The 19,655-nt window shown below is 36.0% G+C and overlaps 1 protein-coding gene across 1 annotated transcript in view; it reads right to left on the bottom strand.

The window, feature by feature from the left end:
- Positions 1-1,517: 1,517 nt before the first annotated feature.
- The window catches only part of URI1 (URI1 prefoldin like chaperone), an 87,721-nt gene continuing 69,583 nt past the window's right edge, over positions 1,518-19,655 (bottom strand). Inside the window, exons 7-11 of the mRNA XM_045988623.1 lie at positions 17,807-17,975; positions 16,089-16,422; positions 13,861-14,003; positions 12,865-13,114; positions 1,518-3,271 (exon numbers count right to left, since the gene is read on the bottom strand). Coding sequence (XP_045844579.1) covers positions 3,089-3,271; positions 12,865-13,114; positions 13,861-14,003; positions 16,089-16,422; positions 17,807-17,975 — 1,079 coding nt within the window. The 3' untranslated portion in view covers positions 1,518-3,088. The remainder of the gene's footprint in view (positions 3,272-12,864; positions 13,115-13,860; positions 14,004-16,088; positions 16,423-17,806; positions 17,976-19,655) is intronic.

Genomic DNA, 19,655 nt, shown 5'->3' with positions numbered 1-19,655 from the left:
ATTTGAAGGCTGGAGCCGGAAAAATTAAGATAAGCCTGTAACATTCTGTGGAGTCAAAATATTCAAACAAAAATATAGAGATCTGTGAAAGAATTCAGGAACCAACTCAAAGAAGTTCCTAATGGTCAAATACAGAACAATTTGAGCAAACAAAACAATGGTAACTGGATCTTAACCCACAGAATAAAATAAATATCCAAGTTCATACTGACAGAAATAATAAATTTATAAACAGCAGGAAGGGGAATGGCACAGCTTTTCATTACAAAAGAATTCTAAGAGATAAATACAAAAAAAAAAAAATCAAGTAGCCAGACATCTTGATGCTAATAAAGCTAATTAATTCTTGATAGGAGCATTGAAAGAGCTTCACTGGAGCCCCTCTACCACATTAGATTACATTAGGGGAATAAAGGGAGGAAGGGAGCAAAGGAGGAAGGGAGGGAGGGAGGGAAAAAAGGAGGGGAGGGGAGGGGAGGGGAGGAAGAGACAGAGCAGGGAGGTAGGTAGGTAGGTAGAAAGAGCCAAAACAAGAAAATAACCGTTAGGCAAATAATAATTTGCCTAATAACAGTAATAACTGTTGGAAGCAAAATCCAATGAATACAAAAATCAGTGGGCTTAAATTTGAGGAGGAAAAAAAGCATAATCTCAAAGTAGCTCCTCAAAAGTATTTATTAACTACAAAGGAAAGGATAGTAACTTTATAGTGGAGAAACCTTTCAGACACCACCTTAACCAAATCATCAAGGTTAATACTGAAACTTTGGACCTCTTGAAATGACACACTAGAATGCATCTCTGATATGAACCTCTTGATATGATGCATTTCTATGGTATTCTTGCCAAAAAGGGAAAACCTCATTCTAAAATATGAGTACATCAAACAAACTCAAATTGAGGAGCATCTTACAAAATAACTGATCAGTACTCTTCAATATGTCAAAGTCATAAAAGAAAACAAACGAAGGAGACTACAGAGTTATAATAAATGCAAAATAGATCCTAGAACAGAAAAACAACACTTAGTGAAAAAGTTGGTGAAATTCAAATAAGATCTGTAGATCAGTTAATAGTACTGCACCAACATAAATTTTCCAGTTTTAATCATTGCATTATGGTTATACAAGATGCTGTAATATTAGGGGAAGCTGAATGAAGAGGTATATGGAAACTACTATTTTTGCAATTTTTCTGTAAGTCTAAAATTAGTTCAAAATACAAAAAACTTCTGTTTTACAACGGTTTAAAAGAGAACACTTATGACCAGCTTCATTTTATTTATCCCAGTGAAACATGAATTTAATATGAAAAATAAACCTATAATGTAAAATCACAACTGAAATTTTGTTGTAAAACTGAAGTTCTGGAATGGGGCCATACCGCTTCATCTGGTCTTCAGCAGAACATAAGAAAATGTTACCAAACACTTATTCCTTGCTTCTACTACTATCTTATTCTATGAGGGAATGTCTTATTTGCAAGAAGTAACATAAACTACATAAACAACAACAGGCTCAAATTATGAAAAATTATTTAATGACAGTACTCTTGAAATTACATGCTTGTAAAGAATATCACAACAGTCCCACAATAAAGTTTGCTTCTGGGAGAATATCCAGCAGGGCTCACTTGAATAGCAATTGGGAGTCAGAACTCTTCTGTGTGTGTATGATGGCACTCTCGGTTTGGTTTAATTTTTGTGGGGGATGGGCTGAGAGAAAACAGTTAACTAAAAATATATGCACAGTTCATTAAACTTTACTAAATAACAAATCTTCTACATTTTTAGGCTATCTTTCAAAATCAGTCCCCTGTTCTGAATTATCCATTAACTTGTGGAGATTCAGGCTCACCCCGGTATTACTAAAATACATATTCATAAAACTTTTACAGTTGTGCTGTTCTAGTTACAAATAGCTTCTACTTTTCTAGGACATAATTTCACTTTGTTTAAGCAAGAATTCATTAAAGAAGCTATAAATAACCTTTAAATATTTAGCCATGAATAGAGGGTGGACTGGCATTGATGGCTTATTTTAGTACTAATGCAGAATGCTTTTTAAAAGCTACATTTCAGCATGCATCAAGCTAATGATTAACACTTGCAGTGTAATTTTCAATGTTAGAATAAATTTCTCTTTATTTTAAGGATTTTTGCTAACAGTCAATATGTTATTTCAATTACTTACTAGTAGGAAAGTAGTCTTAGAGAATGAAAATGTTGGAAAATTAAAACATAAAATTTCTTATTTAAAAAATCTGGTAATTTTTTTTTAGCATCTACACAACCTTCCTTCTCTCCCAAAATATAATTCCGGTTAAAAGTGAACACACCAAGGGAGAAGAATTGCCTATGGAATTACACGAATTCAAGGAACCACTGCGTGGTGCAGGTAGCATATATATATGAATCAAAGACATTTCTGTATTCAATTCTGAATCATAAAGTTCACATTTTAGAGACCAAGTTTCATAAAATTTTTACTAGAAAAAAAAATGTTTTACAAAATACCATTCTTCCAATCAAAGAAACTTCCCCATAGGATACATGTAGCTTTCTGCCTCAGAGATGATAAAATGACCGACAAAGGGGAGAATTTTTTTAAATAGCCACCTAGCTGCAAAACCTACAGAAGTAGATTTTTTTTAAAGTGCCTTTAAAATGCTAAAGTAAGTAATATAATTGCTGAATCTATCTGAAATTTTAAAAGTTTCCTTAAAATGGTCCATATGGTACGCACAACTTCACAGCTGGTACAAAACTGCCTGTATTTAGTTCAAAACACAAAAACAATGCATATGAACAGTATTCTTTGAAAAATAATTCTAAATACTGCCAGTGCATCATAAGAAAACTTAGACAACAGTATTGACAGTATTCAGAGAATTAACAAAACAAGCTGAATATTAAAGTATTCAAACATTTACTTTGATTTTTAATACCACTGATAACAGTAAGAGTCTTGCTGCCAAATGAATTCTGGATGCCTTATTTCAAACTACATGTAACATATTTTGTGATACAGATTCTAAAGAAATGCAAAACTAGGTTCCAGGATGTAAACTACCATTGCCTAGGCAGGCCCTAGTTTTTCTGCTGCAATCTGGAGGCTTTGAACTTTGAAACCCTCTTTGTAGTTTCTTCTGATACTTCTGACAGAACTTCTTTTCGTTCTGGAATGGTGGGTAGCACAGGATGAACCATGGTTGGGTGTGGTGTTAAGGAGGGCGACAGAAATTCTTTTTCTATTACAGTTCCAGAAAAAGCCTAGAAGACAAAAATCAGATTATGGTAACAAAACATAAGTAAGATGCCCACAAAATCAGTATCCTGTATTTGCCAATTAGACACTTCTTTTTGTTGAAAGTAAATTCTTAGGGTTTTTGGATAAATACACAAAATACAAACTGTTCAGAGAAGTACTATTAAAATGTATCTTAATTACACCACTAACTGTAAGTACACTTTTATAGCATACATTTAAGAAAGCAAAATGTAAAATAAATGTTTTATCTGGGATTAAACAAAAATGGGTACATAAAACGTCCTCAACTTTCACACATTCATTATGTCCAGACCATGCTGTGAAAAATAACGTATTAAACTAAAAAATGCTATTAGGGTATCAAACATGAGCTGACGAATGAGCTCTCCTATGGAAGCCACGCTGCCGCTAGCCAATAGCTTAATTTCAGCAGCAGTGACATTTCTTAGGTGGTGTTCATTTATGCAATTACTTGAGAATTTTATTGAGTCCTATCTCAATTTTATTTAAGAGATCAGCATAAACTGAAAAATCAAGTGCTGATACTAGTGGAGACAAGCATCAGTCTCAAAATTTACCATAATTAATACAATAATGAAAATTAGATGTTCCACAAAAAAAAAAACAAAACATGATCCTTAAATTTCAGCTGGATGTCTGCTGGACTTAATCTGGCCAACTGTGTGTTCAACTGAAAAAAAGTACTGTGTACAAAATGCTGGAAATATAACCAAAGATATATCTTGATATATTTTTTTATATAAAGGAGCACCTGGGTGGCTCAGTCGGTTAAGTGTCTGCCTTCAGCTCAGGACATGATCCCAGGGTCAGGCTCCCTGCTCAATGGGGGAGTCTCCTTCTCCCTGTCCCTCTGCCCCTCCCTCCCATCTTGTGCTCTCCTGCATGCTCATGTTCTCAAATAAAATTTTTAAAATATATAAATATAAATAAATGAATGAATAAATAAATAAAGTCTATAAAAACCAAGGAGTTGGTATGGATTTTATTCTTAAAGTTTCTGGTATTTGGATCCCCCGTTTCATCTTTTAAAACTCATTATACACAAAGTAAAATCTGACAAGTAAACTTTCATGTATATTTTGCTTCCCTTTATCTAACAAGAGTACAAATTTAGTTAAGACAATGTATCACCTGAGTAGTTTAGAAAGTCACAACCCTCCACCTTGCCCCATCAAAGAAACAAAAGAAGAATGCCCTTTCCTTCCTCTAATATTTTAAGAACTTGGGTGGAATCCAAACTCTTAAAAGAAACTCAAAATCTACTTTCTCAAGACTCCTATTTTATCTTAATGAGCATTGAGCCTTTTGAAAAAAAAAAAAAGACATTATTTCAGCATTTAAAGATATTGAAAAGGATATCTTTCAAAGTACTTACCATATGCATGAACTACTTGTTTTGATGTTAAAAAAACATCTAGAATGCTGATGATAACAGTTCAATACAAAATGCAAAGCTAATAAGAATGAAATAAAATTAAAGTTCCAGTCTTGAGCTCTAGCATATCATGATACATTAAGTCCTTATAAAAACCTAATTTTCAAAAATTTTAAAACAGTGAAAGTCTACACTCATTACCTGTTTTTCTAACAATTTGGAAGACTTTTTTTTTTTTTTTTTAAGATTTTATTTATTTGACAGACAGAGATCACAAGCAGGCAGAGGCAGGCAGAGAGAGGAGGAAGCAGGCTCCCTGCAGAGCAGAGAGGCCGATGCGGGGCTCGATCCCAGGACCCTGGGATCATGACCTGAGCCGAAGGCAGAGGCTTTAACCCACTGAGCTACCCAGGTGTCCCTGGAAGACTATTAAATGAGATATGTTCCAGGGTAACTGAGATCATTGTACTGGGTGGAAGGGAGGAGAATATTCTGATCATATATACTGTCCCTAAATGCTAATGATCTCCATCTCCACTGACATTTAGTACAATTATCACCATTTAGTTACTATTTAATTGCTGTACTATTTAATAAGTGCAACAGTTTTAGATATATAAAAACATATAAACATACATATAAACATATATATATTTTAGATGTATCTGACATATACCTAAATGGGTATATCACTTTTATACAGGTGTGAGTGGGAACCTTATAAATTTGAAAACTTGAAATACCCACAAAACAAACAAAAAATTAGAAATCATGCCTGGGAATAATGGAAATCGTAACATATGACTATTTCAAAGACAGGAATTCTTACTTTGAGATCTTCTAATACCTCTCCTCCTCACACACGAAAGTGCATGCAATGTGGTAGATAAGAATATGTATGTGCGCACTCATTTTTCTGAGGGATCTACAGCTTTCATTAAATTGTAAAACGGTTCCACAACCCCCAAGAATAAATATGTCACTGGCACAGGCCAAAACACAGGACTTTAGATAATTATCTGCCACATGTATTTTTTCATTAACTCAACTAAAGCATATAAAAGAAGTATAGTCATCTACTTAAACCATTATAAAATGACTATGGTTTTGTCTAGTGGTAATTTATTTAAAATAAGCTGCTAAATGATCTGGCCAAAAATGTAACAATTATGCAAACTGAGATACTTTAAAATTCCTACTTCACAAAAATAAAACTTTAAGATTGGTAATACTTTTCCCCTACAAAAATTTTCTTGAATTATGTTACATTTTTAGACGTGCATTTATGTTTGCTAGTGACTATTTTTTTTTCATTTTATTTATTTTTTCAGTGTAACAGTATTCATTCTTTTTGCACAACACCCAGTGCTCCATGCAAAACCTGCCCTCCCCATTACCCACCACCTGTTCCCCCAACCTCCCACCCCTGACCCTTCAAAACCCTCAGGTTGCCCCAACCTCCCACCCCTGACCCTTCAAAACCCTCAGGTTGTTTTTCAGAGTCCATAGTCTCTTATGGTTCGCCTCCCCTCCCCAATGTCCATAGCCCGCTCCCCCTCTCCCAATCCCACCTCCCCCCAGCAACCCCCAGTTTGTTTTGTGAGATTAAGAGTCATTTATGGTTTGTCTCCCTCCCAATCCCATCTTGTTTCATTTACTCTTCTCCTATCCCCCTACCCCCCCATGTTGCTTCTCCATGTCCTCATATCAGGGAGATCATATGATAGTTGTCTTTCTCCGATTGACTTATTTCACTAAGCATGATACGCTCTAGTTCCATCCACGTCGTCGCAAATGGCATGATTTCATTTCTTTTGATGGCTGCATAGTATTCCATTGTGTATATATACCACCTCTTCTTGATCCATTCATCTGTTGATGGACATCTAGGTTCTTTCCATAGTCTGGCTATTGTAGACATTGCTGCTATAAACATTCGGGTACACGTGCCCCTTCGGATCACTATGTTTGTATCTTTAGGGTAAATACCCAGTAGTGCAATTGCTGGGTCATAGGGTAGTTCTATTTTCAACATTTTGAGGAACCTCCATGCTGTTTTCCAGAGTGGTTGCACCAGCTTGCATTCCCACCAACGGTGGAGGAGGGTTCCCCTTTCTCCACATCCTCGCCAGCATCTGTCATTTCCTGACTTGTTAATTTTAGCCATTCTGACTGGTGTGAGGTGATATCTCATTGTGGTTTTGATTTGTATTTCCCTGATGCCGAGTGACGTGGAGCACTTTTTCATGTGTCTGTTGGCCATCTGGATGTCTTCTTTGCAGAAATGTCTGTTCATGTCCTCTGCCCATTTCTTGACTGGATTGTTTGTTCTTTGGGTGTTGAGTTTGCTAAGTTCCTTATAGATTTTGGATACTAGACCTTTATCTGATATGTCGTTTGCAAATATCTTCTCCCATTCTGTCAGTTGTCTTTGGGTTTTGTTAACTGTTTCCTTTGCTGTGCAAAAGCTTTTGATCTTGATGAAATCCCAATAGTTCATTTTTGTCCTTGCTTCCCTTGCCTTTGCCGTTGTTCCTAGGAAGATGTTGCTGCGGCTGAGGTCGAAGAGGTTGCTGCCTGCATTCTCCTCAAGGATTTTGATGGATTCCTTTCTCACATTGAGGTCCTTCATCCATTTGGAGTCTATTTTCGTGTGTGGTGTAAGGAAGTGGTCCAATTTCATTTTTCTGCATGTGGCTGTCCAATTTTCCCAGCACCATTTATTGAAGAGGCTGTCTTTTTTCCACTGGACATTCTTTCCTGCTTTGTCGAAGATTAGTTGACCATAGAGTTGAGGGTCGATTTCTGGGCTCTCTATTCTGTTCCACTGATCTATGTGTCTGTTTTTGTGCCAGTACCATGCTGTCTTGATGATGACAGCTTTGTAATAGAGCTTGAAGTCCGGAATTGTGATGCCACCAACTTTGGCTTTGTTCTTCAATATTCCTTTGGCTATTCGAGGTCTTTTCTGGTTCCATATAAATTTTAGGATTATTTGTTCCATTTCTTTGAAAAAAATGGATGGTATTTTGATAGGGATTGCATTAAATGTGTAGATTGCTTTAGGTAGCATAGACATTTTCACAATATTTATTCTTCCAATCCAGGAGCATGGAACATTTTTCCATTTTTTTGTGTCTTCCTCAATTTCTTTCATGAGTACTTTATAGTTTTCTGTGTATAGATTCTTAGTCTCTTTGGTTAGGTTTATTCCTAGGTATCTTATAGATTTGGGTACAATTGTAAATGGGATTGACTCCTTAATTTCTCTTTCTTCAGTCTTGTTGTTGGTGTACAGAAATGCAACTGATTTCTGTGCATTGATTTTATATCCTGACACTTTACTGAATTCCTGTACAAGTTCTAGCAGTTTTGGAGTGGAGTCTTTTGGGTTTTCCACATATAGTATCATATCATCTGCGAGGAGTGATAGTTTGACTTCTTCTTTACCAATTTGGATGCCTTTAATTTCTTTTTGTTGTCTGATTGCTGAGGCTAGGACTTCTAGTACTATGTTGAATAGCAGTGGTGATAATGGACATCCCTGCCGTGTTCCTGACCTTAACGGAAAAGCTTTCAGTTTTTCTCCATGGAGAATGATATTTGCGGTGGGTTTTTCATAGATGGCTTTGATAATATTGAGGTATGTGCCCTCTATCCCCACACTTTGAAGAGTTTTGATCAGGAAGGGATGCTGTACTTTGTCAAATGCTTTTTCAGCATCTATTGAGAGTATCATATGGTTCTTGTTCTTTCTTTTATTAATGTGTTCTATCACATTGATTGATTTGCGGATGTTGAACCAACCCTGCAGCCCTGGAATAAATCCCACTTGATCGTGGTGAATAATCCTTTTAATGTACTGTTGAATCCTATTGGCTAGTATTTTGGCGAGAATTTTTGCATCTGTGTTCATCAAGGATATTGGTCTGTAGTTCTCTTTTTTGGTGGGATCCTTGTCTGGTTTTGGGATCAAGGTGATGCTGGCCTCATAAAATGAGTTTGGAAGTTTTCCTTCCGTTTCTATTTTTTGGAACAGTTTCAAGAGAATAGGAATTAGTTCTTCTTTAAATGTTTGGTAGAATTCCCCTGGGAAGCCGTCTGGCCCTGGGCTTTTGTTTGTTTGGAGATTTTTGATGACTGTTTCAATCTCCTTACTGGTTATGGGCCTGTTCAGGTTTTCTATTTCTTCCTGGTTCAGTTGTGGTAGTTTATATGTCTCTAGGAATGCATCCATTTCTTCCAGATTGTCCAATTTGTTGGCATAGAGTTGCTCATAGTATGTTCTTATAATTGTCTGTATTTCTTTGGTGTTAGTTGTGATTTCTCCTCTTTCATTCATGATTTTATTGATTTGGGTCCTTTCTCTTTTCTTTTTGATGAGTCTGGCCAGGGGTTTATCAATCTTATTGATTCTTTCAAAGAACCAGCTCCTAGTTTCATTGATTTTTTCTATTGTTTTTTTGGTTTCTATTTCATTGATTTCTGCTCTGATCTTTATGATTTCTCTTCTCCTGCTGGGTTTAGGGTTTCTTTCTTGTTCTTTCTCCAGCTCCTTTACGTGTAGGGTTAGGTTGTGTACTTGAGACCTTTCTTGTTTCTTGAGAAAGGCTTGTACCGCTATATATTTTCCTCTCAGGACTGCCTTTGCTGTGTCCCACAGATTTTGAACTGTTGTGTTTTCATTATCATTTGTTTCCATGAATTTTTTCAATTCTTCTTTAATTTCCTGGTTAACCCATTCATTCGTTAGAAGGATGCTGTTTAGTCTCCATGTATTTGGGTTCTTTCCAGATTTCCTCTTGTGATTGAGTTCTAGCTTCAGAGCATTGTGGTCTGAAAATATGCAGGGAATGATCCTAATCTTTTGATACCGGTTGAGACCTGATTTGTGACCCAGGATGTGATCTATTCTGGAGAAGGTTCCATGTGCACTAGAGAAGAATATGTATTCTGTTGCTTTGGGATGAAATGTTCTGAATATATCTGTGATGTCCATCTGGTCCAGTGTGTCATTTAAGGCCTTTATTTCCTTGTTGATCTTTTGCTTGGATGATCTGTCCATTTCAGTGAGGGGAGTGTTAAAATCCCCTACTATTATTGTATTATTATTGATGTGTTTCTTTGATTTTGTTATTAATTGGTTGATATAGTTGGCTGCTCCCACGTTAGAGGCATAGATATTTAAAATTGTTAGATCTTCTTGTTGGACAGACCCTCTGAGTATGATATAATGTCCTTCCTCATCTCTTATTATAGTCTTTGGCTTAAAATCTAATTGATCTGATATAAGGATTGCCACCCCAGCTTTCTTCTGATGCCCATTAGCATGGTAAATTGTTTTCCCCCCCCTCACTTTAAATCTGGAGGTGTCTTCGCATCTAAAATGAGTTTCTTGTAGGCAACATACTGATGGGTTTTGTTTTTTATCCATTCTGATACCCTGTGTCTTTTGATTGGGGCATTTAGCCCATTAACATTCAGGGTAACTATTGAGAGATATGAATTTAGTGCCATTATTAGCCTGTAAGGTGACTGTTACTGTATATTGTCTCTGTACCTTTCTGATCTACTACTTTTAGGCTCTCTCTTGGCTTAGAGGACCCCTTTCAATATTTCCTGGAGAGCTGGTTTGGTGTTTGCAAATTCTTTCAGTTTTTGTTTGTCCTGGAAGCTTTTGATCTCTCCTTCTATTTTCAATGATAGCCTAGCTGGATAGAGTATTCTTGGCTGCATGTTTTTCTCGTTGAGTGCTCTGAATATATCATGCCAGTTCTTTTTGGCCTGCCAGGTCTCTGTGGATAAGTCTGCCGCCAATCTAATATTTTTACCATTGTATGTTACAGACTTCTTTTCTCGGGCTGCTTTCAGGATTTTCTCTTTGTCACTAAGACTTGTAAATTTTACTATTAGGTGACGGGGTGTGGACCTATTCTTGTTGACTTTGAGGGGGGTTCTCTGCATCTCCTGGATTTTGATGCTTGTTCCCTTTGCCATATTAGGGAAATTCTCTCCAATGATTCTCTCCAATAGACCTTCTGCTCCCCTCTCTGTTTCTTCTTCTTCTGGAATCCCAATTATTCTAATGTTGTTTCGTCTTATGGTGTCACTTATCTCTCGAATTCTCCCCTCATGGTCCAGTAGCTGTTTGTCCCTCTTTTGCTCGGCTTCCTTATTCTCTGTCATTTGGTCTTCTATATCACTAATTCTTTCTTCTGCCTCATTGATCCTAGCAGTGAGAGCCTCCATTTTTGATTGCACCTCATTAATAGCTTTTTTGATTTCAACTTGGTTAGATTTTAGTTCTTTAATTTCTCCAGAAAGGGCTTTAATATCTCCAGAGAGGGTTTCTCTAATATCTTCCATGCCTTTTTCGAGCCCGGCTAGAATGTTCAGAATCGTCATTCTGAACTCTTGATCTGACATATTACTCATGTCTGTGTTGATTAGGTCCCTAGCCTTCGGTACTGTCTCTTGTTCTTTTGTTTGTGGTGATTTTTTCCGCCTTGTCATTTTGTCCAGATAAGAGAATATGAAGGAGCAAATAAACTACTAAAAGGGTGGCAAAGACCCCGGAAAAATGCGCTGTAACCAAATCAGAAGAGACCCCAAATTGTGGGGGGGAGAAAGGGGATAAAAACAGCTTCTGAAAAAAAAAGAAAAAAAAAAAAAGAAAGAAAAAAATTTAAAAAATAAAACAAATAAAAAATATAAAAAAGAAAGAAAAAATATATAAATTTAGATGAACTAGTCAAAAAATGTTAAAAAAGAAAAGGGTAAAAGTTTAAAAAAAAATTTTTTAGCAGAAGAAGGAAAAAGAAAAAAGAAAAAAAAATTGAAAAAAGAAAAAAAAATTGAAGTAGCCGCAAGACTAAAGAATCATGGGGAGAAAGCCATGAGTTCCGTGCTTTGCTTTCTCCTCCTCTGGAATTGCTCTGCTGTCTTAGGAATTGAATCTGCTTTCTCCTTGATAGATGAACTTTGTCCTGGCTGGATATTTTGTTGATCTTCTGGGGGAGGGGCCTGTTGTAGTGACTCTCAAGTGTCTTTGCCCGAGGCGGGATTGCACCGCCCTTACCGGCGGCCGGACTAAGTAATCGGCTCGGGTTCGCTTTTGGGAGCTTCTGTTCCCTGAACGCTTTCCGTAGAGTTCCGGAGGACGGGAATGAAAATGGCGGCCTCCCAGTCTCCAGCCCGGAGGAGCCGAGAGCCTGGGGCCCCACTCCTCAGTGCGCCCCCAGAGGACAGCACCCAATCACTCCCGTATCCCCAGCCTCTAGCCGCGCTCCGAGCTCACCCAGCCCGCGACCAGTTCAAGGTAACCCCGAGCTGAGAGTTTAGTCCTCGGCTCTGTCTCTCCAGCCGGCTTCTCCGTTCTAATACCTGCAAGCTCTCCGACACTCCGACACCCCCGATCCTTCTGTGACCCTGCGGGGCCTGGGGCCACGCTGGCCCCGCGTGGGCTTCACCCCGGTTTAGCCCCTGGAGCAATGTCCCTCAGTGGAACAGACTTTTAAAAGTCCTGATTTTGTGCTCCGTTGCTCTGCCGCTTGCCGGGAGCCGGCCCCTCCCCCCGCGGTCTATCTTCCCGTCGTTTTAGATTCACTTCTCCGCCAGTCCTACCTTTCAGAAAGTGGTTGATTTTCTGTTTCTAGAGTTGCTGTTCTTCTTCTCTTCGCTCTCCCGTTGGATTTGTAGGTGTTTGCAATGTTTAGATAAGCTATCGAGCTGATCTCCTGCTACCTGATGTAGTCTCAGGCTGCTACTTCTCCGCCATCTTGACTCCTCCCCCTGACTATTAATTTTTTACAAATTATTAATTATTGAAAAAGAACAAGCCTAGAATGAATTAGGTTCCATGACTTTTGAGATTAAATATATGTATAAACTAAAGAAGCTGTAAGAAAAACAATGCCATTAACCAGTTGATTAACTTCAATAAGTAACTATAAAAGACAAAATAATTTAAAGATTGTAAGATTAATAATTTATAAACCATACCTGAGACACAGCACCTATAATTTTCAAAAATTTTTTAAAAAGCAGAGATGTATCTTTTCAATTCCAAAAATGATCCATGTGAAATCGGGAAAATGAATGATAGGCCCTTCTGAAATGGAGCTACCACCACCCTTTTAGTCTTACAAAAACTCATGAAAGATACCATCTGAAATCAAGGAGTCAGAGACAAACACACACCTCAGGTGTTCCTGATAAGGGCAAAAGTTTCTTGTGATGGTTTTCTTCTTGTTCCTCTTCCAAAATACTCTCACTAGTGTCACTACAAGTGGCCTCTTCACAGCTAATACTCCTCAGAACTCCCCGTCTGTCATCGAAGTCGGCAGCACTGCTTTCACTGGTATCACTGCAAACACTGTTCTCTCTGCTGCGAGACTTCAGGATAGACTTACGAGGGACATATTCTCCATTCACAACATCAACGAAGACCCTACAATATCCAAAATAGATACATCCACTTTAGGTAACTCATAAGCAGAGGATAAATTTATAATGATATTAAAAAAATCTTTTCTAGAAATTAATCTATAAGGTTACATGTAAAATTTGCAAAATCAAAATAATTTTTAGTTTCAAATAATGTGTTTCATATTTTTAAAAACATGATTTTTTTGGCCTAATAAAACAGAGCACTTTGTTTATAAGCATGTTCTCGATGACATCTGATTTGCTACATTTCCACATATTCTTTAGGCCTACTTAGAAGACAATTTAGCAATCTTAGCTATTTTACAAATATAGGTCATGAAAACAGTAGGTATTTTCAAATGGTAACTTTTTCAACAACACAACAAAAAACTGGAACAGCAAAACTTAACTCCCACTTTGTGAAAAGATAAACCACCTGCCAAGCAACTTCACAGCTGTGGCAGCAAAGTGCTGCTCCAGCCCACTAGAAACACAAAGTTGTAACTAAAGTACACAACATTTTTTGACTGGATCGACTGGGAACGTTTTAAAAGCACCGGCAAAGAGGGGGAAAAGGGAAAGATCATGCAATTTTCCAACTGCTTTCGGTAGCTCACAGCTCCTGTGACAGCCTCTGAAATACTAAGCCAACTCTATCTGAATACCTCAATTTTCAGTGTTACCGACAACCTTTTTCCTACACATGTTCGGTTACAAAGAGGGGGATGGGAACAGCAGATCGTTCTACTGCCTGCGAATACCACTCACCTATAAATGTCAGCAGGAGTCCTGATAGTAGGCAGCTCTTGGGCAGAATGACCACTGCCAGAGCTGTTCTTTCGTTTACGTTTGGCTTCTTCTTTCTTTTCACTGAATTTTAAAGTGGTATTTTTTCCAGTATTTATTCGGACCTAAAAATTTCACAACATGAAATAACAACCCTTTTGAGAAAGTAAATCAAAGTCAAAACATAAACAGTTTTGTACAAATTTTTTGTACAAATATTTTGTACAAATAAACCTTTTAAGTAAAGAAGAGAAACAGTTTAAATTTTTTGACACTGAAATGATGTGCATTATTAGGATTAAAAAGTCCTTACCCTTAACATACTTTTACTACATTAAATTATGTCTTATTTAATGACCAATTCTAATCTTCAGTGACTTTATTATTGTATTGAAAGCAAATTACATTTAAACTAAATGATTGATTTATTATAAGCTTTCATATCACCCCATTACTTTGACATAAAATTTTGGCTTAAATCATGCATTTCAAAACAAAGAACACAATTAACCAAAGAAATATTTGGTAAGAATATAAAATTTAAGTCATAAAAGCAGTATTTTTTTTTAAAGATTTTATTTATTTATTTGACAGAGAGAAATCACAAGAGAGGTAGGCAAAGAGAGAGGAAGGGAAGCAGCTCTCCGCTGAGCAGAGAGCCCGATGTGGGACTCGATCCCAGGATCCTGAGATCATGACCTGAGCTGAAGGCAGCAGCTTAATCCACTGAGCCACCCAGGTGCCCATAAAAGCAGTATTAAATAATATTTAACTATTCAGAATTTTTTAAATACCTCTAGTTTTTAGAAACTAGACTAAAAAATAAAATAAGATTAAAAAAACCCTGTAAGATTATCATGTTATTCTTCTATTCCTACCCAGCATTTTACTGCACTTTCCACATGAAGGACTTCTCTCTCTCTCATAACATTCCTAAAAATATTACTTCTTCTTCCTATTTTATTGACATGCAAATACAAAAAAGTTTAAAGCCTGAAATAAGAATCATAAAACAAACTTCTTTTTCTGGTTATTAGGTCAATTTTTTCCAAAGAATTCACAAGACGCTCCCTTTAGTCTGAAGTATTAAAATAAAAAATAATAATTTATTTCACTTCATATTAGAGCAGGGCTAACTTAAGGGACCTAAGAAATAACAAATATGCTTTAAACATGTTTCATTAAATAATAATCACGGATACTTAAGACTGATACCATAGACCCTTAACTCTGCTCTAGGCAATCCCTGAAGAGGTACCTTGTAGTACAAAGAGCACTACACTGACACAAAGGGCTTTCTGTTTCATTACTAGCCAGCTCTATGGACTTCTAGGCCTCAAGTTTCCTTGAGAAAGATGAATTCCCAGTTGCTCCTCAGAGCAGTGTTGTGGAGCAAGGGAATGGGTTTAAGGTAGTCCATCCTTTCTCCAATCAGAACCAACCTGTTTTGATTTACTTTAAATACTGGGATTCTATAATAAGTACGAAGGGAATAAAAAGTCTTTTGATACTAAAAAAATGCTTAAAAACCCTGTATTAGAAGATCTCTATAGTAACCCCCAGCTCTAAAATGCCAAAATTCTAAAGTTATGATTAGTCACAGATGTTTATATTTACTTTATCAGAAAAGGAACTACTTTTTACTTCCTGCTAAATTTTTCCACTTTGTTCATGGCACTCCTATTCATGTTGTGCCCACACAGAAAATAACAACTTGGCATAATTAGAAATGTAACTAAAGCAGTCACTTTAACATCCCAAGTACATCAAAACACCCACAATATAATTAACTCTAGAATTCATAAGAAAACTCTCACCTGGCGATTCACAGACCTGTACCCTTGGGGTTAATAATGCATTATATGTTTATAAAAAAATTTAAAAATTAAAAAAAAAAAACTCTCTGAATGAAGGACAGGTGAAATTACAGTAGTTGCTGCTCAAATCTGATCCCTTTCTAGACCCCAAACAACTGAAATTCTATTGTGGCTTCAGATAACAATGGACCAAAACAAACTACGGAGACTTTGGATTCCACCCACCCCACTTTTTCTTTTTAGAAAAATTGGCCAGAGAAAGATGCAAAAGATGGTTTTCATGTTTGGCACTATCAACAATATTAATCACTGCTGACACTGTTCTTTTAAAGAGAATTACAGATGATACTGAATATTTAAAATATATACAGAATTAATAAAAAGTATACAAACCCTCTTAGGTTCGACAGTATGAGAAAAATATATTGTTGGTATAGAATGATCTCCAACCCCTAAAGCATCCTGGTCATTTTCATTATCACTACTACCACCACCACCACCACCATCATCATCATCATCATCTTCATTACTGTGGTAAGAATTTGAACCGTTCACTGGATGAATGCCATTCATTTGACCACTGAACAGTTCTGAATGTGTAACATCCTTATAACAGCTGCTTGAAGTAACAGAGTCTGTTACTTGATGCGCATTTATATTCTGATCTTCCTTTTCTTCTTCAGAAGATGTCGTATCCTCTCCATTTGCAATCACAGTATCAGGCTTACTGGAAAAGAAATAGAAAATTAACAAGACCAAACAAACACATCAAAATTCTCCATATTCTCCATATTATAATTCTCATTTCATTTCAATGGGCAAAAATTAAGATTGAATAAGATATATATTTAACTAGAATTCTAAGTCTATAAAAATGTTTTGAAATAAATTAACAAAAAAACCCTACACTATTCTGGTATATAGTAGTTACTCAAACACTTAGTAGAATATAGATGATTTTTTTAATCTTTGCAAGAGGACATGGCCACACACAATACAATATAAATAATACAATCAAGAGATTTGTAAGAAATTCACAGAGAATATGTTTGTCTATTTAAAGACCAGAAATTAAAGCCCAGAACATTAACACATTCTTATTTTCTACTTCTATATTTGGAATATTTTACAAGCATGTATTACTGTAATTTTAAAAAATGAAGGATCTGTATGTATACACATGAATATAATTATACTTATACAAACACATGTACATTTTTCATGCTTCATTTCTACAAAGGATTTGAAGACCTTACAAAAATAACAAAACCAAAAATGCAATAGAACTGAAATAACATCATGCAAAAATAGAGAATCGTGACGAAGAAAATAACAAGATTCAAGATTGATCTAAAAAAATGAAATAGTATCAGTTAATCAAAAGACCTAAGAATTTATAGGTAAAATGGTAGAAAAAAATATATATACTTTGTGTTTTATGTCCTATTTTTCACAGAAATTAATTACTGCATATGGTACACATTTAAGCAAAATAACATAAGAACTTCTGTAGTAACAGATTTCATTGAGCATTTTGACAATTCCAAGTGAGTGCTAATGTATATTTCAAATAGCAGTTTGGAAACCATATATACAACTATCTGACCAGATTACACATTGTCTCCTCAATAAACAGAAAAGTTTGCAAAGGAAAGCAAGGATAAACATTTTACAGTAACAAATTCAGAGCAAGCTTTTCTTTTTCACAAGTCACTCAAATATATAGCATTATCCTGACTACAATATAAAAATATTTCATTTAAAATGTAACATATAAAACATCCATAATTATTTTAAGTCAACTATCTGATATATCTTAGGACTTCATTATATAAAATATAGCTGAAATATTATAATTAAAAAAATAGGAATACTGATTTTAAGTATTTCTGTACACACATATATATGCATGGGCATGGACATGAATGCACAGCCCTAAAAGAAAATATTCTAAAGAATATTTATTTTAGAGTGGTAGGATTATTTGTACTTTAATATACTTTTCTATATTTTCTTCAATGAGCATGTATTGTTTTATTAATGAGGAAAGAGATTAACAAGGAAATGTTTAGAAATAAATTCTCTTGGAAAGACGATTTGTCATTAGGTACCTATCAAGTTCACCCAGCAATTCTTCTTGTCTTTCTAGTTCTTCAAGTCGAGCCCACAGCTCCTTATCGGCAAGCAAATTCTTGGATTTTACATCATTTGCAAAATCTGCTTCAAAAATCTCTGAAGTTTTTGGTTTGGAGTGAGGTTTATGAGCAATTCGGTGTTTTGCTATTTAAGAAAAAAAAAAAGGAAAAACATGGCTGTTAATAGCCAACTTTAAAAAGGCACAAATGTAGACTTAGTAATAAGACTTTCTTTTGAGGAGAGGGGATGTTGACACAGGGAGGCATGGTTTTAAGGTAAGCAAAGACAACTCCAAGGATGTATATATCTCATATCTTGCTACTCAAAGCGTGGTCCAAGGACCAGCAACACTGGTATCCCTTGCAGAACATTTCAGAAGTATTGCCTCTCAGCCACCACCCCATCTGCTGAATCACAATCCTGTGTTTTAACAACAGCCCAAGAGGATTCATATGCACATTAAAGACCCTAAAGAGCTGCCTGAGAGCTTCAAAACTCCCTAAGTAAAAATGGTCACAAGGTACCCTACTTATAACATAAAATTCAACACTTATAACACACATCTTCTTCCATCCTTACTCAAGAGAATTTAGTTATGAAAGTTACACATGAAAGCCTTGTCACAGGATACTTTCAACTCTAAGGCACTGCCAGGCATGAACACCCTAGGAGGAATCTATGGAGGCTAATCCCTGGAAAGTTGGACTATAATTTTATATATGAACATTTTTACTTTTTAAATTGCTTTATCTTATTTGTAATCCTCATGTGAGGGCAGGAGATAAAGAAAATCTGAACTCAGGGCGCCTGGGTGGCTCAGTGGGTTAAGCCGCTGCCTTCGGCTCAGGTCATGATCTCAGGGTCCTGGGATCGAGTCCCGCATCGGGCTCTCTGCTCAGCAGGGAGCCTGCTTCCCTCTCTCTCTCTCTGCCTGCCTCTCTGCCAACTTGTGATCTCTCTCTGCCAAATAAATAAATAAAATCTTAAAAAAAAAAAAAAAAATTTAAAAAAAAAAAAGAAAATCTGAACTCAAATCCATTTGCTTTTCATTTAAAAAAAAAAGGACTTTTTAATAAAGCAAATTCTAGCTTTGAAGAAGGCAATGGGAAGAAGTCTAAAATGCTGTTATGAGATATGGTTAATAGATGACCTCCACCATATATTCAAAAGTAGAACAATGTTTCATAAATCTGAACATATCAAAAATATGCTTCATGGCCTATTATTCTAACTATCACCAATAAAGCAGTATTAACAAGTTTCATATTTCAGACTGTAAAACACAAAAATCTCTCATTGGTCACCACAAACAAAAATTATAACTTGTCCTTCTGTTCTTTAACTAATGTATGTCTTTTTCCTTTCACCTTCTAAAGCCACTTGCTATTAATTTTGATGCTGTATTACTAGAGATACTATATCTCGAATATAGCTTCTAAAATTATCTCTCTTCCAACCAGTAAGTCCTCTTCAGAGTTAATTACTAAAAATAATATGGGCTTTACAAATCAAAATAACTGTTAAAAGTAACTGTTTCCTACAGTAGCAAATTATAAACCATTTCTGTAATACTTTTAAAAATTTCACTACTTTAACACTTTACAACTGACAGGGAACTACTCACTCACTGCCTTTACTGAAGTAAACCCAAACACATAAAACCATCCTTAGCAAGAGAAGGCTATTAGGTGAGCCTGGGAAAACACCTGTGTCTGGAACAGCATTGCAGGCAACACAAAATGAATGGCTGAAAAATTCTTAGATTATCTTCATTCTTTCTTCCAAAAACACATCTAAAGCTACAGTTTTAAAAGAACAACAACT

Source organism: Meles meles, chromosome 19 (assembly GCF_922984935.1).
Source record: "Meles meles chromosome 19, mMelMel3.1 paternal haplotype, whole genome shotgun sequence".
NCBI lineage: Eukaryota > Metazoa > Chordata > Mammalia > Carnivora > Mustelidae > Meles > Meles meles.
Note: the sequence above shows the minus strand (reverse complement) of the source record. Positions and strands in the feature narration are given on the sequence as shown.